The sequence below is a fragment of the Ranitomeya variabilis genome, chromosome 5 (genome assembly GCF_051348905.1).
Source record: "Ranitomeya variabilis isolate aRanVar5 chromosome 5, aRanVar5.hap1, whole genome shotgun sequence".
Lineage (NCBI taxonomy): Eukaryota > Metazoa > Chordata > Amphibia > Anura > Dendrobatidae > Ranitomeya > Ranitomeya variabilis.
Genome location: NC_135236.1, coordinates 556,478,329 through 556,500,705, shown reverse-complemented (window position 1 = coordinate 556,500,705; position 22,377 = coordinate 556,478,329). Strand labels below are relative to the sequence as shown.

Below are 22,377 nucleotides of genomic sequence, written 5' to 3'. Positions count from 1 at the left end.
GCGCCCCTCAAAGTGCGCAAAAGCATATTCAAGAAGTTTATTATCCCTTCAGGTGCTTCACAGGAACTAAAGCAATGTGGAAGGGAAAAATTAACTTTTTTCACAAAAAATGTAATTTAGACCCAAACTCTTTTTATTTTCACAATGGTATTAGGAGAAAATGGACCACAAAATTTGTTGTGCAATTTCTCCTGAGTACGCCGATACCCCATATGTGGGGGGGGAACCACTGTTTGGGCGCATGGCAAGACTCAGAAGGGAAGGAGCACCGTTTGACTTTTTGAACGCTAAATTGGCTGCAATCGAGGGTGGGCACCATGTTGCGTTTGGAGAACCCCTGATGTGCCTAAACAGTGGAAATCCCCCAATTATAACCCTAACACTACCCCAGCCCTAACACAGCCCCAACTCCAATCCCCCCCCCCCCCCCATTTTTTTTAGGGATCACCTCACATTTGAAGTGACTTCGGGGGGGTCAATATGACAGAAAATACCTAAAAGTTGAACTCTTCTAAAAACTGTACCCCTCAAGGTGTGCAAAACCACATTCAAGAAGTTTATTAACCCTTCAGGTGCTTCACAAGAACTGAAGCAAAAAAGAAGGAAAAAATTAACATTTAACCTTTTCACAAAAAATGTACTTTAGACCCAAACTTTTTTTTTTATTTTCGCAAGGGTATCAGGAGAAAAAGGACCACAAAATTTGTTGTGCAATTTCTCCTGCGTATGCAGATTCCCCCATATGTGGGGGAAAGTCGCTGTTTGGGTGCATGGCAGGGCTCAGAAGGGAGGGAGCACCATTTGACTTTAACTCAAAATTGGCTGGAAACTATGGCAAACACCATGTCGCTTTTGGAGACCCCCTCCCCTGATGTGCTTAAACAGTGGAAATCCCCCAGTTGTAACTCCAACCCTAACACACCCCCAACGGTAACCCCAACGAATGGAAAAAGATACAATTTTTTTATTTTATTATTTTTATCTAACTAAGGGGAGTGACAAAGGGGTGGGTTGATTTACTTTTTTTTTTTTATTTTGATCACTGTGATAGATCCTATTACAGTGATCAAAATGAACCAATAGGTAAAATCTATTGTTTCCAGGTACTGGCCGGCAGCTTTCAACTTGCGCACTGCGCATGTGCCCGCCATTTTCTTCCAGGAAGATGACGATGAGGGCCAGGGGAAGACTGAGGAACCGAAGGGGTCTGGGGGACCCCATTTCTCTCTCCTCTGATATGCTAGATCATATCAGAGGAGAGAGAAATTCATGGAAAATCAGACTTTTTTTGTGTGTGTGATAGCCATTATTTGGTGAATGGTGATCACATGACTGGTGACGGTAAAAACCGACCTGAACCATGTTGTCCAGGGTCTCAGCTACCCCTGGTAGCCGAGACCCTAGACATTTTCCAATGTTGGGGGGTGCTATACAATTATTTCTCAGCGCTGTTAAAAAAGTGGCGCTGAGAAATTAGTACCCTTAACTGCTGCCGTTAAAAGGCGTATCGGTGGTCGTTAAGGGGTTAAAGAGAATATATATCTATACTGTTATTCTTATGTGTAATTGAGCCCTGGTATATTCAAGGATGCTTTCTTTTACAGATTTTAATTGAATGAATAAAATGGTAGGTCCAGCATCTCTGTGTTGCATCTTTGGTTAGTTGGGGTATGTTTGTCAGAGGAGTCTCTGTTTAGGATTTATGACCACCATATGGATAGCAATATCATTGTCATCCTATTTTGGCTGTTTGTTAATTTATTAACAGGAATGGGACTTTAGCGCATCATGTTCTAGCCCATATCTTTATGACCCCAATTATGGTTCAATAGCAGCTGTTACCTTTGTGCTTCTTCTTTTCGATTTCTGGGAAATACAGATTTGCTATTATAAAGTTGATTCATAAAGACCACCCTGGTTCGGTAACCCCCATCCCATCAGTCAGAATGAAGAACTGCTCTCATAATTTTGTTCATCAATATGTCACATGGTCAGCCATTGATTGTAATGCTGCCTCTGAAGTGACAACGTCTGGCAGGAAGATGCCTCTCCAGCTTGATCACTGAAGAACAGAAAACTTGGCTTCCATTTTATAGGGGTCTTCTGTGACAATAATAGGAGTTGAGCTGCAATTTTTGCCAATGGCCACCATGTTATGCTGTCCTCCTCTGTACTCTGCTTACATCTGCCCTACGTTGGTGCTGGTAACAGGTGAGGGTGCTGGGTGTCAGACCTATGCCAATCAGATATTGGTGACCTATCCTAAAGACAGAATCAGAGTAGTGAAGCCACCCTTTAACTCTTTCTAATCTATCCTGACATTTTCGACATCTTTGTTTTTCTACTGTAATATGTAACAGATATGCAAATCGAGATGGAAAATGTACAATAGCACTCATATTTTAGACCATGGACCTCTACTATACTTCTGTATGCCTCCGAGACACACTGGTATATTTCCTACCAGGAGATATGGCTATTGTGTGGCAGGTGACGAAAAAATGGCTAAAAGTGTTAAGATATGGCATCATCTGGGAAAAGGAGGTGCAGTGAGAAAGTGTCGGGATGGAAAGACCTCCTATATGAGCAGAGTGAGGTACAGTGAGAGAACGTCAAGATCCTAGTGAGAGTAGGGTGAAGTGAGAGACTTGGGCTACTTTCACACTAGCGTTGTTGGCTATACGTCGCAATGCGTCGTTTAGGAGAAAAAACGCATCCTGCAAAGTTGTCTGCAGGATGCGTTTTTTCCCCATAGACTTACATTAGCGACGTATGGCCACACGTCGCAACCGTCGTGCGACGGTTGCATCGTGTTTTGGCGGACCGTCGGCACAAAAAAAGTTACATGCAACATTTTTATGTGCGTCGAGTCCGCCATTTTCGACCGCGCATGCGTGGCCGGAACTCTGCCCCCTCCTCCCCGGACATCACAATGGGGCAGCGGAGGCGTCGTAAGACTGCTTCCGCTGCCCACGTCGGGCATTTCTTTCACAACGCGCATCGGCACGTCAGGCCGACGCATAGTGATGGCCCCGTGCCGACGCTAGTGTGAAAGCAGCCTTAGGCTGTGTGCACACGCTGCGGATTACTCTGCGGATTTTTCCGCACTGATTTTGGTAGTTTTGCAGGAAATCCGCACTGCAGATTTACTGTGGAATTACCGCGGTCTTTGTGCGGTTTTACACCTGCAGATTCCTATTATGGAGCATGTGTAAACTGCTGCGAAATCCGCACAAAGAATTGACATACTGCGGAATAAACAACGCAGCGTTTCCGTGCGTTTTTTTGCGCAGTATGTACACTGCGGATTTTGTTTTCCATAGGTTTACATGGTTCTGTAAACTCATGGAAAACTGCTGCGGATCCGCAGCAAAATCCGCAGTGTGTGCACATACCCTTAGGCTGGAAAATCATCCCACAGGTGAGGAGCAAGATGCAGCAAGGAAGGGTAAGGATGGAAAGACATATCCTATGGGGGGGGGGGTGCAAAGAGACTGTCAGGATTGAAGGACATTATTTCAAGGTGAAGGAAGAGCTGATGCACCAGGGAAGTGTCAAGTGTGTGAATGATGAGTGTGCTATGAGGAAGTGTCAAGATAAAGGAACATCTTCTATAAGAGGAGGGGGACGGTTCTAGAAGAGGGTAGAGGGGTGCAGCGGGAAGGTGTCGGTAAAAGGACATCCTAAATTAGAGGAGGAACGCAGTGGTAAAGTATCAGCATAGGACATCTATGCACAATTATTAGAGAGGTGAGTATATTGACCATCTCATCATTTTCATTTACAAGCTGTATAGACGTGAATACTTATTGGATGAAGCAGATCAGTGGATGAGTTGTCTAATGAGGGAGGGTGAGGCCTAAAGATATCAACATCCTTTATCAAGGGGTGCAGAATTATTAGCCACCTTGTTTGATGCAGGCAAAATGGGCCACAAAAAAATTAACTGACTCTGAAAAGTCAAAAAATTGTTCCAAGTCTTGCCGAGGGATGCAGTACTCCTGAGACTGCCAAGATATTGGGGCATGATCACAGAACCATCCAAAGTCGCAAAAAAAACCCAATATATTTGAGAAGAATGAAATGTGAAGCCACCAGGAAGCCATTATCCTCCAGTGCTGCAGCCTCCTTGGAGGTGTTCAGAGACATGGCCAAGGTAAGGGAGGCTGAGCCCGACCACCACTGAGCAAGACGCAGAAGTTGGAACGTAGTGATGAGCGAGCATGCTCGAGTGATAATAGAGTGTCTTGGGCGTGTTCGGATCCCTAGCACGCTCGAGTGCTAATAGTAACACTTATCCGAGGACGCTCGCACATCACTACCTGTAACATCACATCCTCTCTGACCAAGAAATATCTGCTAACAGATTAATCATAGGTTTTATGGGCTCATGCGATGAGTGACTCATGATGGACCATATGGATGGATCAGTAATGGGCACAGAGCTCCACTTCACCTCAGATACCAGCAAGGTGGAGATGAGGTACTTTTCAGATTGAGGATCAACTCAAAATCAACTCCCAAACCTACTGCCAGTTAGCAGAAGACACTTTCTTCAAGCAGTGGTATAAGATAACGTCTGCATCTTTAAAGAAAATGGATTTTTCTGCAGGACATGCTCCATCGTGTGCATCGAAGTGTTCACTGCCTGGCTAGCCAATAAACGCCTTAATGATGATGGAATAATAACGTGGCCCCTTCCTCACCTGACCTAAAGCCTATTGGAAACTGGGGGCCCTTCTGAAATAGGAGATTGCCAGTCAAGGAGAACAGTCACCTCTCCACACAGTGCTTGGTCGGTTGTGGTCGTTGTTCACCAAAGAGTGGATTGTCAAGAAACTGACAGACTCCATAGATGTTAGGATAACGACAGTCATTGCACAGAATAGATTGGTTCAAAAATGAAGTCCAAAAAACACAATTAATAGATGCTACACTCCAAAAATAGTTAGAACCCACATTACCCAAAGTAACAGTATAATACCATCTAGGGCTATATCACAAATATATACCCAGGCATTCAGTTATAGTCTCATTAATAAAAATGGTTCATGAAAAAGTGATGACATTTTATATTTATATTGTCGCTGGAATCCCCTTATATCCCTAGATGGTATTATACTGTTACTTTGGGTAATGTGGGTTCTAAAGAATAGATTGGGCACTAAAACTTTTTTGGGGAATGTCATAAATGTATTTTGGTTATTATTCTCCCTTTACCCAATGAAAATAAACATTTGAGACGGGAAAATGTCATTTAGTTCCATAATAATTCTGTGCATTAATCGTTGCCCAATAATCCTGCACACAGAGATCTTCTCCTAAGTAACACAAAATCTCACTTTTACTTTCGTTTCTTAACCGTTGGGACAGACAGCACTGTAGAAGTTTAATAGTAAAATTAACCCTCAAAAATACACATTGCCTGATAATTCTGCAAGTGAAGGGTCAGGACATTGAGGGAAGGGTTGGTGCAGTGGATCAGTCTCCTACGGGGCAGTGGGTAAGTGACAACTCCGGGCAGGATCAGTGTCCTGCGGGGCAGTGGGTAAGCGGTGACCCCTCCGGGCAGGATCAGTCTCCTGCGGGGCAGTGGGTAAGCGGTGACCCCTCCGGGCGGGATCAGTCTCCTGCGGGGCAGTGGGTAAGCGGTGACGGCACCGGGCAGGATCAGTCTCCTGCGGGGCAGTGGGTAAGTAGTGACGGCTCCGGGCAGGATCAGTCTCCTGCGGGGCAGTGGGTAAGTGACAGCTCCGGGCAGGATCAGTCTCCTGCGGGGCAGTGGGTAAGTAGTGACGGCTCCGGGCAGGATCAGTCTCCTGCGGGGCAGTGGGTAAGTAGTGACGGCTCCGGGCAGGATCAGTCTCCTGCGGGGCAGTGGGTAAGTAGTGACGGCTCCGGGCAGGATCAGTCTCCTGCGGGGCAGTGGGTAAGCGGTGACGGCTCTGGGCAGGATCAGTTTCCTGCGGGGCAGTGGGTAAGCAGTGACGGCTCCGGGCAGGATCAGTCTCCTGCGGGGCAGTGGGTAAGCGGTGACGGCTCTGGGCAGGGTCAGTCTCCTGCGGGGCAGTGCCAGGCGCTGAGCCCAGGTCTTGACCCTGTGATGCCACTTACGTTCTGGTAGGGTCCTTGCAGGAAGCGGTGATGGACGTATCTCTCCACCAGGCTGGTCTTCCCCACCGACTCCTTCCCCAGCATCACCACCTTGGCATCAATCCTCTGGCCGCTCATGTTGTGATACGGGAGCCCGCGGCGGTCATCTGCCACACAGCGGTCACTAGCGAGGGCCGGGCATCCAGGAGCGCTCCGGTATGGGGACGGCAGGCAGAGACGTAGTCAGAGCGCTGCAGCGTCCCCCAGGGTGCAGGCCGGGCACTACAGCCGCTCTCTGCGCTGCACCGGATCCTAGGACATGTTGTCTGTTGTTCTCTAAGGGCCCTGCTTGTAAGTGAGCCACAGCAGCCCCGCCTCCTGCCCAGAGCCACGCCCACCTCCTCACTGCTCTAAGCCCTGTAGCCCACCGCAGCACCGCCCACTCCCGGCTAGTCTCCGCCCAGTAACCTTGTTTCCGGAATTACTGTACGTGACGCCGGAATTTGCAGCGTGCCGCACGTGACGTGTGAACTTTCCCTTACTGCCGGAAGTTGGCGGCGTCCTGCTGCTCCCTCATGGCGACCGATAGGAGCTGAGACCTCGCATGGGGCGGGTAAGGAGAGGGCGCGGGGCGGTCGGGAGACGGGCTGGTGAGGGGTCCGGAACTGGCGCGGCTCTGTGCAGTCAGTGCCCTCTACGGCGTGACCGGGTCTCTGAGCCCCGAGCCTCGGAGTAGCCATGTAATGGCTGATAACAGGGAGTAATGGCTGATAACAGGGAGTAACAGCGCCTGTACACGGAGGTCGGATACAAGGGAGTTTTAGGGTATGTGTCCACGTTCAGGATTGCATCAGGATTTGGTCAGTATTTTACATCAGTATTTGTAAGCCAAAACCAGGAGTGGGTGATAAATGCAGAAGTGGTGCATATGTTTCTGTTATACTTTTCCTCTAATTGTTCCACTCCTGGTTTTGGCTTACAAATACTGATGTAAAATCCTGACCAAATCCTGATGCAATCCTGGACGTGGACACATACCCTTAGGTTACCTGCCCACTATGCGGAGTTGCTGCGGGTTGGACGCTGCGTACTTGCAGATGTTCCAGCATGGCGGATGGGATATTTCAAGAAACCCCATGCCCACTATGTGTGCCCGGACGCCTGCGGCTTCCCTGCGAAGACGGACATGTGGCGCGTCTTTCCAGACCGCAGAATGTTCACTGACACGCGATCCTCCACAAGACAAATGTCCCCGTACAATGTATAGGATGAACACATGCGGAATCACCACGCGTCCAATATCCGGCAGCGCTTTGCACGGAGGGGACATGTCTTGTGCCAAAGTCCTGCTAGTTCCGGATAATGGGCACCCGGCCTTAGAGAGGATCCCCTGTAACCCATACAACTAACCAGGAAATCCGAGCTGTGGCATAGGCCTATGTTCACATGGAGGATTTCAGGCGGTTTGTGCAGGGGGTCCTTTCCAAAATCCACCTCCAAAGATCCTGAAAAATGTTTCCAATTTATTTGTTTACTGATGCAATTTCTGCTTGAAATTTGTGGTTTGTGGGGTCCTCTGCAGGCGATCCCACTGTGACACCTGCCCTCTCTCAGTACGACCCATGGATGACCCAGCGTTACCACTGCTGGAGTCTAAGGCTATGTGCAGACGTTGCAGATTTTGCTGCGAATCCGCAGCTGTTTACCATGAGTTTACAGTACCTTGTAAACCTATGGAAAACAAAATCCGCAGTGCACATGCTGCGGAAAATACCGCGTTGCTTATTCCACAGCATGTTCATCCTTTGTGCTGATTCTGCAGCTGTTTACACCTGCTCCATAATAGGAATCTGCGGTAAATCCGCAGGTAAAACACAGTGCCTTTTACCTGCGGATTTCTCAAAACAGGTGCGGAAAAATCCACAGAGGTTCCATCTACGTGTGCACATACCCTAATACGTCTCCTGTCTTTTTTGTGCCCAGTCCCATTATTAGGACTCACGCCAGAGTCACACTGGACTCGGACGGTTTCTCCAGGTGACCTCCCCTCTTCACTGCCACTCTCTGATGGTTTCCTGAGCCCGTCGTGCTTGGCGCAGTGATTCTCCTGGGAACAATGGTGAAGTATTTTCTAGGCTTGAATGAGCTGCGGAGCTCATGGGACCAAGTATTTACCGCTTTTTGGCAGCGTTATCCAAACCCCTACAGGTAAGACTGGACTAATGGGTGAACGGAATGTTTGTGTATCAACACCTGCAAAACAAGTCACCGCCACTGACTAACGGATGCTGTAGGGAGACTCCTGGGTGTCTGTGCTTTGTCGTCGCCATGACGTGATAGCTGTGAGCCATATTTAATCCAAATTATTAGTCAATTAGTATAAAAGAAATCCCACATTATATAAAAGTTGAGTGCTAAAAACTAATTCCAGGGCCAATTGCCGCTGCTTTCTTCTTATGTGATTGAAATACATAAAATATCTGAATGTCAATTTTCTTCTGGAAACGCAGCAAACATGTCCTGACCGAAGACATTCTGTACCGTGAGGTAACCACTGACCACAAGCTACTGACCAGGAGACTGTTAACCAAGACCAACCGCCTGCCAAGGTGGGCAGAGCGCTTCTTCCCTGCCAACGTGGCACATGCTGTGTACGTCTTAGAAGACTCCATAATTGATGTCCACAAGAAGACCCTGACCACGTACACGTGGAACATAAACCACAGCACTGTCATGGTAGGAGACCCAATGTGGAAGAATAGTTTGTAAAGTTTATTATGTGTATTGTTAGTTCTTTACCTCTCTTTCCTTGCAGTCTGTGGAGGAACGCTGTGTATACTGTGAAAATTCAGGAAACAAAAATTGGACCGAGATTAGAAGAGAGGCTTGGGTGTCCTCCAGGGTGTTTGGGTTTAGCAGACCAATACAGGTGAGATGAGCACGAGTGCCATGACTAGGACTGGTCAGTTGCTGGTGGCGCATAGGCCTGTTGTGCTTACCATATTTTTCAGACTATAAGACGCATCGGACCATAAGACGCACCCCAAATTTTCAGAAGTAAAATAAAGAAAAAAAATTGTCAAATGGGAGTCCATCTTACAGTCAGAATTCAGCTTACCCAGGGGGATCGGCAGTGCTGGTGGAGCGTAGTCATAGGGGGGTGTTTGGTGGTCCGGCGATATGACTCCAATCCCAGGCAGGTGTGGGTTGGTGCTGCAGGTTCGGCATTTTGTGAAAGTCCGGAGGCCCCCCACATCCAATGCTGCGATGCGGTGGCCTCCAGGAAAATGGCTGCCGAGGGTGGCACATGCTCAGGTTGAGATCTCGGTGGTGAGTGATGGCATTTTTCTAGGATAAGCTTGCGGGGGGGGGGGAAGCTTGCTCTGGCTTGCCATTTCAACCACCTGACTAAATTATGCCCTCTCTGATGCTGCAAGTAAAGGATGATCAGGAGCAAACTGGGCTCCAGTGATCAGGCTAGCCTAAGAGCAGCACTTACTAGCCCTATTGGAAAGTGCTTGTAAGCTGGTTCTTCCAACATAGGCAGCTGCTAACATTAATTTAATTATGGACCAATACTATGACCAATATGTTGAAATTCATTCTCTTCAAAATTAACATGACTATTTTTTAGATTATTATTAATTTTAATGCTTGTCATTGAGCGGATCAAAACCATAAAATCTACTGATTGTTTTAAAGTTTTTATAAAAAGCAGTAAATCATACTGCTCGTTAACCATCCCTTGTATTATGATCAGTATGACCTCCAACTCGGTATGATAGCTCCCCAACACAGAATGACCCTCACATTATGATCCCTCACTGCCCTGAACACATTATGATGACCCCCTCCCAGCCCTCAAATGCAATATGATGGTCTCACATATTCCCACCATAAGTGAATGACAAAAAGCAAACTAACATTACTCACCTTGCCCCCATTTCCCCAGCCCAGGCATGATTTAGTGACGTCATAGCACCTGCTGCACCAAGACACTCCGTCACACAGGCTGAATGGCGGAAGAGCAAGCCGACGGCTCCCTCCTCCACCATTGCAGATCCTTGTGAAATAGAGATGTAGGTGGGGAGAGCGTCCTTTCATTTTGCAGTAACAGTCCCAGGCTGGATGGGAACAGCCAAAAAGGCCAGATTGGGCATGTGGGCCGTAGTTTGCCCAGGTCTGGTCTAATCGTACGGTCACCTTAACACTAAGATGTTGCAGCTGGTGATGTTAACCCTCCGTCAGGGGCAATATGTTTCATAACGAGTTTAGGGGCATTGCGCCTGTCCGGCACAGGCTAGAAAATTGGCTATATTTTCCTTTTTTAAAAATTTCAATGCTCTAAAAGTGATCTGTTACCTTAATAGGAATGTAATAAATGAGAATACACATAATCAGGTGGAAAAAAAATGTTTAATAACCAGAAAAGTAATATGTTTCTATGTCTTGAGCATCCTCCTCACTCTCTCCATCTTGATCTGTATCAGACACATCTGGACATTCTTCCACATCATCTTCTGAATCAATGTCACTTTCTTCCCCTAAATCTTCTAGCTGTAAGGGGTCTGTCTCATCATCAATCAGTATATTTTGCACTTGCTCAACATGAAGGGCATTGGACAAGTCAAATATTCTCCTTGCCATTTCAGAAGAAAAGCTGAAGCAAGAGAGAGAATGTGTGTTAGGGCGCAATGTGCCTGAGAAGCACACTCTTATTTCTAACAAAACCTTCTATGACAAATCCACAAATTTAGCACTAGCTATTCATAAAACAAGCTAAAAAAACAATTGGGATGAATAAAAACAGCAAATTCTAACCGTCAAAGGTGTGACGCGTTCAGGGGCAATGAGCCGGAGAAGCCAAAACACTGATATCTGATCTCCTGCAGCTCTGCAGCACAAGAGGCTTCTCAGGTTTCACACAGCCTTTAAAGTTAGGGTACTGTCACACAGTGGCACTTTGGTCGCTACGACGGCACGATCTGTGACGTTGCAGCGTCGCTTGATTATCGCTCCAGCGTCGTATACTGCGGTCACACGTTGCAATACACGGCGCTGGAGCGATAATTTCATGACGTATTTGCGATGTAGAAGCCATTGGTTACTGTGCGCACATCGTATACAACCTTTGTCACACGATGCAATCATGCCGCTACAGCGGGACACTTGACGACGAAAGAAAGTTTCAAACGATCTGCTACGACGTACGATTCTCAGCGGGGTCCCTGATCGCAGTAGCGTGTCAGACACTGCGATATCGTATGGATATCGCTGGAGCGTCACAGATCGTGCCGTTGTAGCGACCAAAGTGCCACTGTGTGACAGTACCCTGAGGAGGGTGTTTGAATCACCAACAAACCTAAAGGTACCTTCACACTAAGCGACTTTGCAGCGAGAACGACGACGATCCGTGACGTTGCAGCATCCTGGATAGCGATCTCGTTGTGTTTGATACGCAGCAGCGATCTGGATCCCGCTGTGATATCGCTGGTCGGAGCTAGAAGTCCAGAACTTTATTTTGTCGCTGATCACCCGCTGTCATCGCTGGATCGGCGTGTGTGACGCCGATCCAGCGATGTGTTCACTTGTAACCAGGGTAAATATCGGGTTACTAAGCGCAGGGCCGCGCTTAGTAACCCAATATTTACCCTGGTTACCATTGTAAAAGTTAAAAAAAAAAAAAAAAACAGTACATACTCACATTCTGATGTCTGTCACGTCCCCCGGCGTCCACAAGGTTACGCGCTGCTGCTCAGAGCTTCCTGCACTGAATGTGTCAGCGCCGGCAGTAAAGCAGAGCACAGCAGGGCCGCGCTTAGTAACCCGATATTTACCCTGGTTACCCGGGTGCTGCAGGGGGACTTCGGCATCGTTGAAGACAGTTTCAACGATGCCGAAGTCGTTCCCCTGATCGTTGGTCGCTGGAGAGAGCTGTCTGTGTGACAGCTCCCCAGGGACCACACAACGACTTACCAACGATCACGGCCAGGTCGTATCGCTGGTCGTGATCGTTGGTAAGTCGATTAGTGTAACGGTACCTTTAATATATTAATGATGACACAGATAAAATATAACTATTTATTTATATGCCAATTAAAACCATGCCACAAATACAACCAGATAATCACATAGAACACACAACCGTGCACTCTAGATAACCCTGCCAAACAAATCCTAATGGTATTGCCTACCTATCTGTGGAGGTTGGCACCCTAAACATAGATACGAGAATGGCGCCCCCACTCACCGTCGGCTGACCCTATGTCTCCTAGTATAAATCCTAGTACTGGTGTCACATATGGAGCAGCACATATGCTAGACATGAAAAATAGGCAGACTTAATGACTAGTTGTATATATACAGGTCCTTCTCAAAAAATTAGCATATAGTGTTAAATTTCATTATTTACCATAATGTAATGATTACAATTAAACTTTCATATATTATAGATTCATTATCCACCAACTGAAATTTGTCAGGTCTTTTATTGTTTTAATACTGATGATTTTGGCCTACAACTCCTGATAACCCAAAAAACCTGTCTCAATAAATTAGCATATCAAGAAAAGGTTCTCTAAGGGTACCGTCACACATTGAAATTTCCATCGCTACGACGTTACGATTCGTGACGTTCTAGCGATATCGTTACGATATCGCTGTGTCTGACACGCTACTGCGATCAGACACCCTGCTGAGAATCGTACGTCGTAGCAGATCGTTTGGAACTTTCTTTCGTCGCTTGATCACCCGCTGACATCGCTGGATCGTTGTGTGTGACAGCGATCCAGCGATGTCTTCGCTTGTAACCAGGGTAAACATCGGGTAACTAAGCGCAGGGCCGCGCTTAGTAACCCGATGTTTACCCTGGTTACAAGCGTAAACGTAAAAAAACAAACCGTGCATACTCACCCGTCGGTGTCCTTCAGGTCCCTTGCCGTCTGCTTCCTGCTCTGAGTGCCGGACGGAAAGTGAGAGCAGAGCGCAGCGGTGCTGCGATCTGCTCTCACTGTACGGCTACACTCAGAGCAGGAAGCAGACGGCAAGGGACCTGAAGGACACCGACGGGTGAGTATGCACGGTTTGTTTTTTTACGTTTACGCTGGTAACCAGGGTAAACATCGGGTTACTAAGCGCGGCCCTGCGCTTAGTTACCCGATGTTTACCCTGGTTACCCGGGGACTTCGGCATCGCTCCAGCGCCGTGATTGCAACGTGTGACCGCAGTCTACGACGCTGGAGCGATGATTATACGACGCTGCGACGTCACGAATCGTGCCGTCGCAGCGATGAAAATTTCAATGTGTGACGGTACCCTAAATGACCTATTACCCTAATCTTCTGAATCAACTAATTAACTCTAAACACATGCAAAAGATACCTGAGGCTTTTAAAAACTCCCTGCCTGGTTCATTACTCAAAACCCCCATCATGGGTAAGACTAGCGACCTGACAGATGTCAAGAAGGCCATCATTGACACCCTCAAGCAAGAGGGTAAGACCCAGAAAGAAATTTCACAACAAATAGGCTGTTCCCAGAGTGCTGTATCAAGGCACCTCAATGGTAAGTCTGTTGGAAGGAAAAAATGTGGCAGAAAACGCTGTACAACGAGAAGAGGTGACCGGACCCTGAGGAAGATTGTGGAGAAGGACCGATTCCAGACCTTGGGGAACCTGAGGAAGCAGTGGACTGAGTCTGGTGTGGAAAGGCGTGTGCAGGAAATGGGCTACAGGTGCCGCATTCCCCAGGTAAAGCCACTTTTGAACCATAAACAGCGGCAGAAGCGCCTGACCTGGGCTACAGAGAAGCAGCACTGGACTGTTGCTAAGTGGTCCCAAGTACTTTTTTCTGATGAAAGCAAATTTTGCATGTCATTCGGAAATCAAGGTGCCAGAGTCTGGAGGAAGACTGGGGAGAAGGAAATGCCAAAATGCCTGAAGTCCAGTGTCAAGTACCCACAGTCAGTGATGGTGTGGGGTGCCATGTCAGCTGCTGGTGTTGGTCCACTGTGTTTCATCAAGGGCAGGGTCAATGGAGCTAGCTATCAGGAGATTTTGGAGCACTTCATGCTTCCATCGGCTGAAATGCTTTATGGAGATGAAGATTTCATTTTTCAGCACGACCTGGCACCTGCTCACAGTGCCAAAGCCACTGGTAAATGGTTTACTGACCATGGTATTACTGTGCTCAATTGGCCAGCCAACTCTCCTGACCTGAACCCCATAGAGAATCTGTGGGATATTGTGGAGAAAGTTGAAAGACGCAAGACCCAACACTCTGGATGAGCTTAAGGCCGCTATTGAAGCATCCTGGGCCTCCATAACATCTCAGCAGTGTCACAGGCTGGCTGCCTCCATGCCACGCCGCATTGAAGCAGTCATTTCTGCCAAAGGATTCCCGACCAAGTATTGAGTGCATAACTGAACATTATTATTTGATGGTTTTTTTGTTTGTTATTAAAAAACACTTTTATTTGATTGGACGGGTGAAATATGCTAATTTATTGAGACAGGTTTTTTGGGTTATCAGGAGTTGTAGGCCAAAATCATCAGTATTAAAACAATAAAAGACCTGACAAATTTCAGTTGGTGGATAATGAATCTATAATATATGAAAGTTTAATTGTAATCATTACATTATGGTAAATAATGAAATTTAACACTATATGCTAATTTTTTGAGAAGGATCTGTATATGTATATATATCCATATATATAACCTAGGTTTGTGGCAGGGTGAGATACACGGACAAAAAGACCAACAATGTGCGTAACAAAAAAAGTGCTCGTGTATTAAAAATGGGCCTCACTGCCTCTGTACCCTACTGCTGTGCATCCTGCCTGTCTGTGGAGGTTGGCACCCTACTGGTCAGCGGAAACTGCGCCCCCACTCAACGACGACTGACCCTGGGAAACCCTAATATTGAATCCCAGACTGATGGTGATCAGAATAAAATGTGTAAATACACAATATTGACAAGGCACAAAAATTACCACTGCAGAAACAAATGTGCTTATCTTCAGCCGAAGATAGCTTAATGCTTAGATGACATGCATGATAAACAGAGAGTGAGACCGATACTCATCAGTGTTGATGTTTCATACGTCTCTACGCGTTTCACCCCAACGGATCATCAGGAGGCCTTGATATGTAGATGCATCTACATATCAAGGCCTCCTGATGATCCGTTGGGGTGAAACGCGTAGAGGCGTATGAAACATCAACACTGATAAGTATCGGTCTCACTCTGTTTATCATGCATGTCATCTAAGCATTAAAGGTACCGTCTCACAGTGGCACTTTGGTCGCTACGACGGCACGATCCGTGACGCTCCAGCGTCGCTCCATTATCGCTCCAGCGTCGTAGACTGCGGTCACACTTCGCAATGCACGGCGCTGGAGCGATAATTTCATGACGTATTTGCGATGTAGAAGCCGTTGGTTACTGTGCGCACATCGTATACAATATCGTGCACACCTTTGTTACACGATGCGATCATGCCGCCACAGCGGGACACTTGACGACGAAAGAAAGTTTCAAACGATCTGCTACGACGTACGATTCTCAACGGGGTCCCTGATCGCAGTAGCGTGTCAGACACAGCGAGATCGTAAGTATATCGCTGGAACGTCACGGATCGTGCCGTCGTAGCGACCAAAGTGCCACTGTGAGACAGTACCCTAAGCTATCTTCGGCTGAAGATAAGCACATTTGTTTCTGCAGTGGTAATTTTTGTGCCTTGCCAATATTGTGTATTTACACATTTTATTCTGATCACATCAGTCTGGGATTCAATATTACGGTTTCCCAGGGTCAGTCGTCGTTGAGTGGGGGCGCAGTTTCCGCTGACCAGTAGGGTGCCAACCTCCACAGACAGGCAGGATGCACAGCAGTAGGGTACAGAGGCAGTGAGGCCCATTTTTAATACATGAGCACTTTTTTTGTTATGCACATTGTTGGTCTTTTTGTCCGTGTATCTCACCCTGCCACAAACCTAGGTTATATATATATATATATATATATATATATATATATATATATATATATATATATATATATATATATATATATATATATATATATATATATATATATATATAACTAGTCATTAAGTCTGCCTATTTTTCCTGTCTAGCATATGTGCTGCTCCATATGTGACACCAGTACTAGAATTTATACTAGGAGACATAGGGTCAGCCGACGGTGAGTGGGGGCGCCATTCTCGTATCTATGTTTAGGGTGCCAACCTCCACAGATAGGTAGGCAATACCATTAGGATTTGTTTGGCAGGGTTATCTAGAGTGCACGGTTGTGTGTTCTATGTGATTATCTGGTTGTATTTGTGGCATGGTTTTAATTGGCATATAAATAAATAGTTATAATTTTATCTGTGTCATCATTAATATATTAAGGTTTGTTGGTGATTCAAATATAGATTTTTGTTGACCTTTAATTGGCTGTTAGTACAGCCTAAGAGTTGTTGAGGAGGGTGTTTCCCAGACAAACCACTGAAAATAGAGAAATGAAATTAAGTGAGCTGTGCCTGTCAGATCAGTTGCCCCTGACGGAGGGTTAATTTTATCTATGGCTTACACACGGATATATTAGTCAAGATTGAGTGTAGGCCAAAGACTTGTTGCAGGAATTGTCTGTCTCCTGCCTATACCCAGTATAATGGCCATTAATTGGCTGATGCTGGCAGATGTAGCCAGCCCCATTACACAGAGAATGTGATTCTTCACGCTGCGGTGGAGGGGAGGTCATCGTGTAGTAGTTATATATTTACCACCCTGTAAACCTTCACGTTTTATAAATCGCATTCTCAAGTGTGTGTTCTGTTTTCCAGGAGTTTGGGCTGGCTAGGTTTAAGAGTAACGTGACCAAGGCAATAAAAGGATATGAATATATCTTGGCAAGAATGCAAGGTAAGTGGTAAAGGACAAGTTCGGCTCTCATAGCGCTGCTTCTTTAATGCTGACCAGGGCCGTTAGCAATGTCTGAGTCACAAGACAGGAAGTGTGACTATGAGGTCACATGGAAGGTAATGATAGCAGAGCAGTGAGCCACGGGCTCCATACTAATTACATGTCATCATTCCACGGATAATGAGCAAATTGCTTTACCCGTCCAGCTGCTGCCAAGAATGTCTCCATGCAGGTTCTAGAATGATACACTAGCTGTAGATAAAGTCTACATATGTTTTAGGCAGGTCTGAACACTGGAGTAAAGAAAAAGAGGTGACACCCATGTAAGGTGCTCATTTATTTGGTAACTGTGTATTTGCCCACTGTTGTAAGGATCACATGTGTAGCATCCTGCGGGTTCACTTGTAGGTTGTCATAGTGATATTCCCACTTTTGATCCTAGGTGAAATTTAACCCTGAAAAGCTAAACAAACAGCTAATTATCTTTTTTTTTTTTTTTTTTCTTTCTCCCTCAGGCGATTTGCCTACCAGGACATTGGTAGAAACCGCAAAGGAGGCAACAGAAAAAGCAAAAGAAACTGCCCTTGCCGCAAAGGAGAGAGCCAAAGACTTGGCAAATAAGGCAGCTACTAGTAAGAAGCAGCAGTTTGTGTGACTGCCTAAATCTGGGATCACTGGAGGCTGGCACTGCTGCTGGGGTCATAGGTCTTCTGAACCAAATGTAACTTTCTAGACTTCAATCAACTCACATTAAAAGTGAAGAAGAAAACTTGAATGTTAATGAACAATGAAATGTCCGACAATTACTCTTTTCTAAGCTTTAACTTATGATTAAACAATGCTGTCAATAAGCATCCAAGTCTCTTCCTTCTGCCTGACTTAGAAAAAGCGCCTGTTTGGAATAACTTTTTTACGATGTATGTAGAATTTAAGCCCTTTACCCCCAAGGGTTGTTTGCATGTTAATGACCAAGCCAATTTTTACAATTCGGACCACTGTCCCTTTGAGGTTATAACTCTGGAACGCTTCACCGTATCTTGGCGTTTCTGAGATTTTCTCGTGACATATTGTACTTCACGTTAGTGGTAAAATTTCTTCGATATAACTTGTGTTTATATGTGTAAAAAACGGAAATTTGGAGAAAATTTGAAGAATTTTGAATTTTTATGCCCTTAAAACAGAGAAATATGTCACACAAAATAGTTAATAAATAACATTTCCCACATGTCTACTTTACATCAGCACAATTTTGGAACCCACATTTTTTTTTTGTTAGGAAGTTATAAGGGATAAAAGTTAAACAGCGATTTCTCATTTTTACAACACCCATTTATTTTTAGGGACCACCTCACATTTGAAGTCACTTTGAGGGGTCTATATGATAGAAAATACCCAAAGGTGACACCATTCTAAAAACTGCACCCCTCAAGGTGCTCAAAACCACATTCAAAAAGTTTATTAACCCTTCAGGTGCTTCACAGAAATTTTTGGAATGTTTAAAAAAAAAAAAATGAACATTTAACTAACTTTTTTTCACAAAAATTTTAATTCAGACCAAAAATTTTTTATTTTACCAAGGGTAAAAGGTAGAAATTGGACCACAAAAGTTGTTGTGCAATTTGTCCTTAGTATGCTGATACCCCATATGTGCAGGTAAAATGTGCATGGCAGAGCTCGGAATGGAAGGAGCGCCGTTTTACTTTGTCAACACAAATTTGGCTGGAATTAAAGGGAACCTGTCACCACGTTTTTGGAAGATGGGATAAAAATAGCGTTAAATAGGGGCAGAGGTGGGCATTACATTAGTGTGTTTGTTATGCGTTTATTACCCACCTAAGTTGCCGAAATACCTTTGCAAAGTCTCCGTTTTCGCCTGTCAATCAGGCTGGTCTGGTCAAAAGGGCGTTGTCTTCCCCCAGATTTTGCGTAGTTTTCCGTTGGTGGCGTAGTGGTGTGCGCATGCCCAAGGTCCCGAATCCTCTGCCAGGGGATTTAAAAGAGCGCGCTGTTCGTTTTCATTGGTGATCGGTGGGCGCGGCCATCTTCCTTTGGCCGCGCGTGCGCAGAAGCGGCGCTCTGCTGGCCGCGGCTTCAGGAAAATGGCCGCCGCGATATCCATCTGCGCACGTGCGGCATCCCGCGGCCATTTTCCTGAAGCCGCGGCCAGCAGAGCGCCGCTTCTGCGCACGCGCGGCCAAAGGAAGATGGCCGCGCCCACCGATCACCAATGAAAACGAACAGCGCGCTCTTTTAAATCCCCTGGCAGAGGATTCGGGACTTTGGGCATGCGCACACCACTACGCCACCAACGGAAAACTACGCAAAATCTGGGGGAAGACAACGCCCTTTTGACCAGACCAGCCTGATTGACAGGCGAAAACGGAGACTTTGCAAAGGTATTTCGGCAACTTAGGTGGGTAATAAACGCATAACAAACACACTAATGTAATGCCCACCTCTGCCCCTATTTAACGCTATTTTTATCCCATCTTCCAAAAACGTGGTGACAGGTTCCCTTTAAGATCGGACGCCATGTCGAGTTTGGAGAGCTTATGATGTGCCTAAACAGTGGAAACCCCCCACAAGTGACACCATTTTGGAAACTAGATCCCCTTAGGAACTTATCTAGATGTGTGGTGAGCACTTTGAACCCCCAAGAGTTATGGAAGATATTGGACCCCAAAAGTTATTGTGCAGTTTGTCCTGAGTACGCTGATACCCCATATGTGAGGATAAACCACTGTTTGGGTGCATGGCAGAGCTCAGAAGGGAAGGAGCGCCAGATTTTACTGTTATGGTTTGCAGGTGCCATGACCCACTGGGAGAGCCCATAAGGTGCCAAAACAGCAGAATCCCCCATAAGTGAATTCATTTAGGGGTGCGGTGATCATATTGACCCACGGGTGTGTCACAGAATTTTCTACCATTGGGCAGTGAGAACAAAATAACTACATTACTCTGTCGCCTCATTGGGGGACACAGGACCATGGGTGTTATGCTGCTGTCCACTAGGAGGCGACACTATGCATAATCTGAAAAAGATTAACTGTGGCTCCTCCTCTGCAGTATACACCCCTGGACGGCATCAGCCTTCTCCAGTTTTTGCTTAGTGTCGCATAGGAGGCACACCTAAGATTTTTTTTTCTTTTACTCCGTTTTTATCCGACGGATTATAGATGAAGAAAAGTGGGTCTCCTGTGAGACTCCCGGCATGGCTCCTTCCTCGGCCCCCTATCACGGGGTGCCCGGTTGAAGTAGAGATGGCTATTCCCCATGTTGCTCCTTCCCCAGTCCCTCGGGTGCTGGTTTGAAGTCGAGACCCCCCCCCCCCCCCTCCTTCCCCCAATTCCTTTTGGTTTCTGGGTTGAGGTCGAGGCGAGGATAAAGGCCCCTGAAGGCGACAACAGCACCCTCCCTAATCCCCCTCTGGGGGCATTAGGTTGAGACGCCTCAGGTAGGGCCTGTACAGGCAGCATTCTACAGCTCCCAGCACACTGCGCCTGCATCCAGGGACCCCAGCCCAGCTGTGGGCTCCTGTCGGGCCCAGAGGGAGTGCAGGCAGGCATGGCACATACAGACACAGGGCTCCCTGTGCCCCTGTCTCTGCGGCAGCACCAGCTCTATACTGCCTCAGGGGGACCCCTCACAGGGCCCCCCTTCCGCTTACAGCCCCACTGCTATCCTGCCTTTAAATCCGGGGGGGTCCGGTTCAGATCCGACCCCCCCCTGGACTTCCGCGCCGGCCTGGAGCCTTTCTGGGCATCAGGCATCTAATTTAGGCCCCGGCTTCGGCCTAGCTGTAGCCGCCGCCTCCTCTCCGCCCCCCCCCCACCCCGGATGACAAATATGACACTCTACAGTGTCATAATGGGGGTGGATCGAGACAGAAAGGGCGCGCTTTTACACAGCTTTGCCGCCTTTTTCTCAGCTCTCCGCCCCCTTCTCCCCCTGCCTCTTCTCGGCGGCCATTTCTACTGCAGCAAGGATTAACCCTGCATCTCCCGGTCAGCAGGACCAGGCCAGCCAGTCTCCGGGGGGCACAAGACTGTGGATCTTCGGCGCTGGACCTAGGGGCATACTGGTGGGGTAAGATCACAGCTGGGTTGTTTTACTCGGCTGTGAATCCATATTACCTATAAGGCTCCCCTATAGGTTTCTCTACCCCTGTAAGGTCCTTTGCATAGCAGCCCTTCTGCACTCTGTGCACTATGCTTGGCTCAAGGTCCAAGAGAACCAGGCAGGACTGCTATTATGCATTCTGTACAGCCTGCTGGACCGCTCTCAACAGTGGCAGCACGTAACACGCTGCCAGGATTGCATCCAGACTACTGCGTCAGAGCCCCAAGAAGCCGCTGCCAATGCCTCGGTGTCTAATGCCACGCCGGAATGGGCCACTCAGAGGTCGCAATCTATGACGCAGTCTATAGATAACAAACCTACACATTGCCTCAGGCTTTGCAGAGTCATGCCTCGGCTATGACCGCTACCCAGCAAAGGGAGAGCTTGACTCAGGAACAGAACGACTTGGCACATCCACGTCTAGGTCAGGACGCAAGCGGACCCATAGGTCAAGTCCATCTGCGTCATCCCATAGCACACGGTCATCCCCTTCTAGGGAGAGATACCGTAGTTCCAAGTCATCTAGACCGTCCCCTTCCGGGGGCAAACAATGCAGATCTCCACAGAGAAGGCTTCCTCCCCAGCTCACCCAGCAGGGGACGCCTCAGTGATACACAGGATTCGGAAGGCATCTGCGACTCCGACTCAGACAGGGAAACGGAGGGGTCCCTGATCCCAATCCCCCCTAGCAATACAGCGCTAGTCGAGGACATAATCTCTTCCATCCATCGGGTGCTGGACATTTCTAATCTGCCACCAGAGGATTTCCTTTGAAGGACCTCTGAAGCCGCCTAAGGTTTTCTCTAACCACCCAGAGTTTAAAGCGATCCTTATAGAGCAGCTCTCACAGCCTGAGAAAAAATTCGCTAATCGCACATATCTGGAGGCAAGGTACCCTTTCCCACAGAAGGACACCAAGGAATAGACAGATCCACCCGAAGTGGACCCCCCAGTCTCTAGACTACCAGCACAGACTCTCCTTTTCACTGCCAGATAGCTAAACCCTCAGGGAAGCAGCAGACCGGCAGTTAGAACGCATGGCTCGTTCAATTTTCGAGGCGGCAGGGGCCTCCCTGGCTCCCGCGTTCGCTTTAGTTTGGGCTGCCAAGGCCATACTGGCTTGGGCCAAAAATTTACAAGCTGGCCTCCAAGCATCTGCTCCTGAGCTGTCAGACCAAGTGGTTCAAATAGCAGTTGTAGCAGATTACATGCTTCATGCAGCTCTGTATTCAGCAAGGGG

The 22,377-nt window shown here is 47.1% G+C and overlaps 2 protein-coding genes across 2 annotated transcripts in view; one reads left to right on the top strand and one right to left on the bottom strand.

Annotated features, from left to right (window-relative positions):
- The window catches only part of RAB24 (RAB24, member RAS oncogene family), a 40,263-nt gene extending 33,774 nt beyond the window's left edge, over nucleotides 1–6,489 (bottom strand). The window contains exon 1 of the mRNA XM_077265938.1: nucleotides 6,115–6,489. Coding sequence (XP_077122053.1) covers nucleotides 6,115–6,231 — 117 coding nt within the window. The 5' untranslated portion in view covers nucleotides 6,232–6,489. The remainder of the gene's footprint in view (nucleotides 1–6,114) is intronic.
- A 41-nt stretch (nucleotides 6,490–6,530) lies between these two features.
- Nucleotides 6,531–17,872, top strand: PRELID1 (PRELI domain containing 1). The gene is made up of 6 exons (XM_077265937.1): nucleotides 6,531–6,706; nucleotides 8,077–8,301; nucleotides 8,604–8,829; nucleotides 8,909–9,022; nucleotides 16,940–17,018; nucleotides 17,534–17,872. The coding sequence occupies exons 2-6, from the start codon at nucleotides 8,210–8,212 to the stop codon at nucleotides 17,671–17,673; spliced, it is 651 nt and encodes a 216-aa protein (XP_077122052.1). The 5' UTR covers nucleotides 6,531–6,706; nucleotides 8,077–8,209; the 3' UTR covers nucleotides 17,674–17,872.
- Nucleotides 17,873–22,377: the final 4,505 nt, after the last annotated feature.

Excerpts from the sequence above, each read along its gene's own strand:
- PRELID1 (XM_077265937.1), top strand. The coding sequence starts at position 8,210 with ATGGTGAAGTATTTTCTAGGCTTGAATGAGCTGCGGAGCTCATGGGAC. Across the intron at positions 8,302-8,603 it reads CGTTATCCAAACCCCTACAG|CAAACATGTCCTGACCGAAG; the intron begins GTAAGACTGGAC and ends CTGGAAACGCAG. Across the intron at positions 9,023-16,939 it reads GGTTTAGCAGACCAATACAG|GAGTTTGGGCTGGCTAGGTT; the intron begins GTGAGATGAGCA and ends TCTGTTTTCCAG.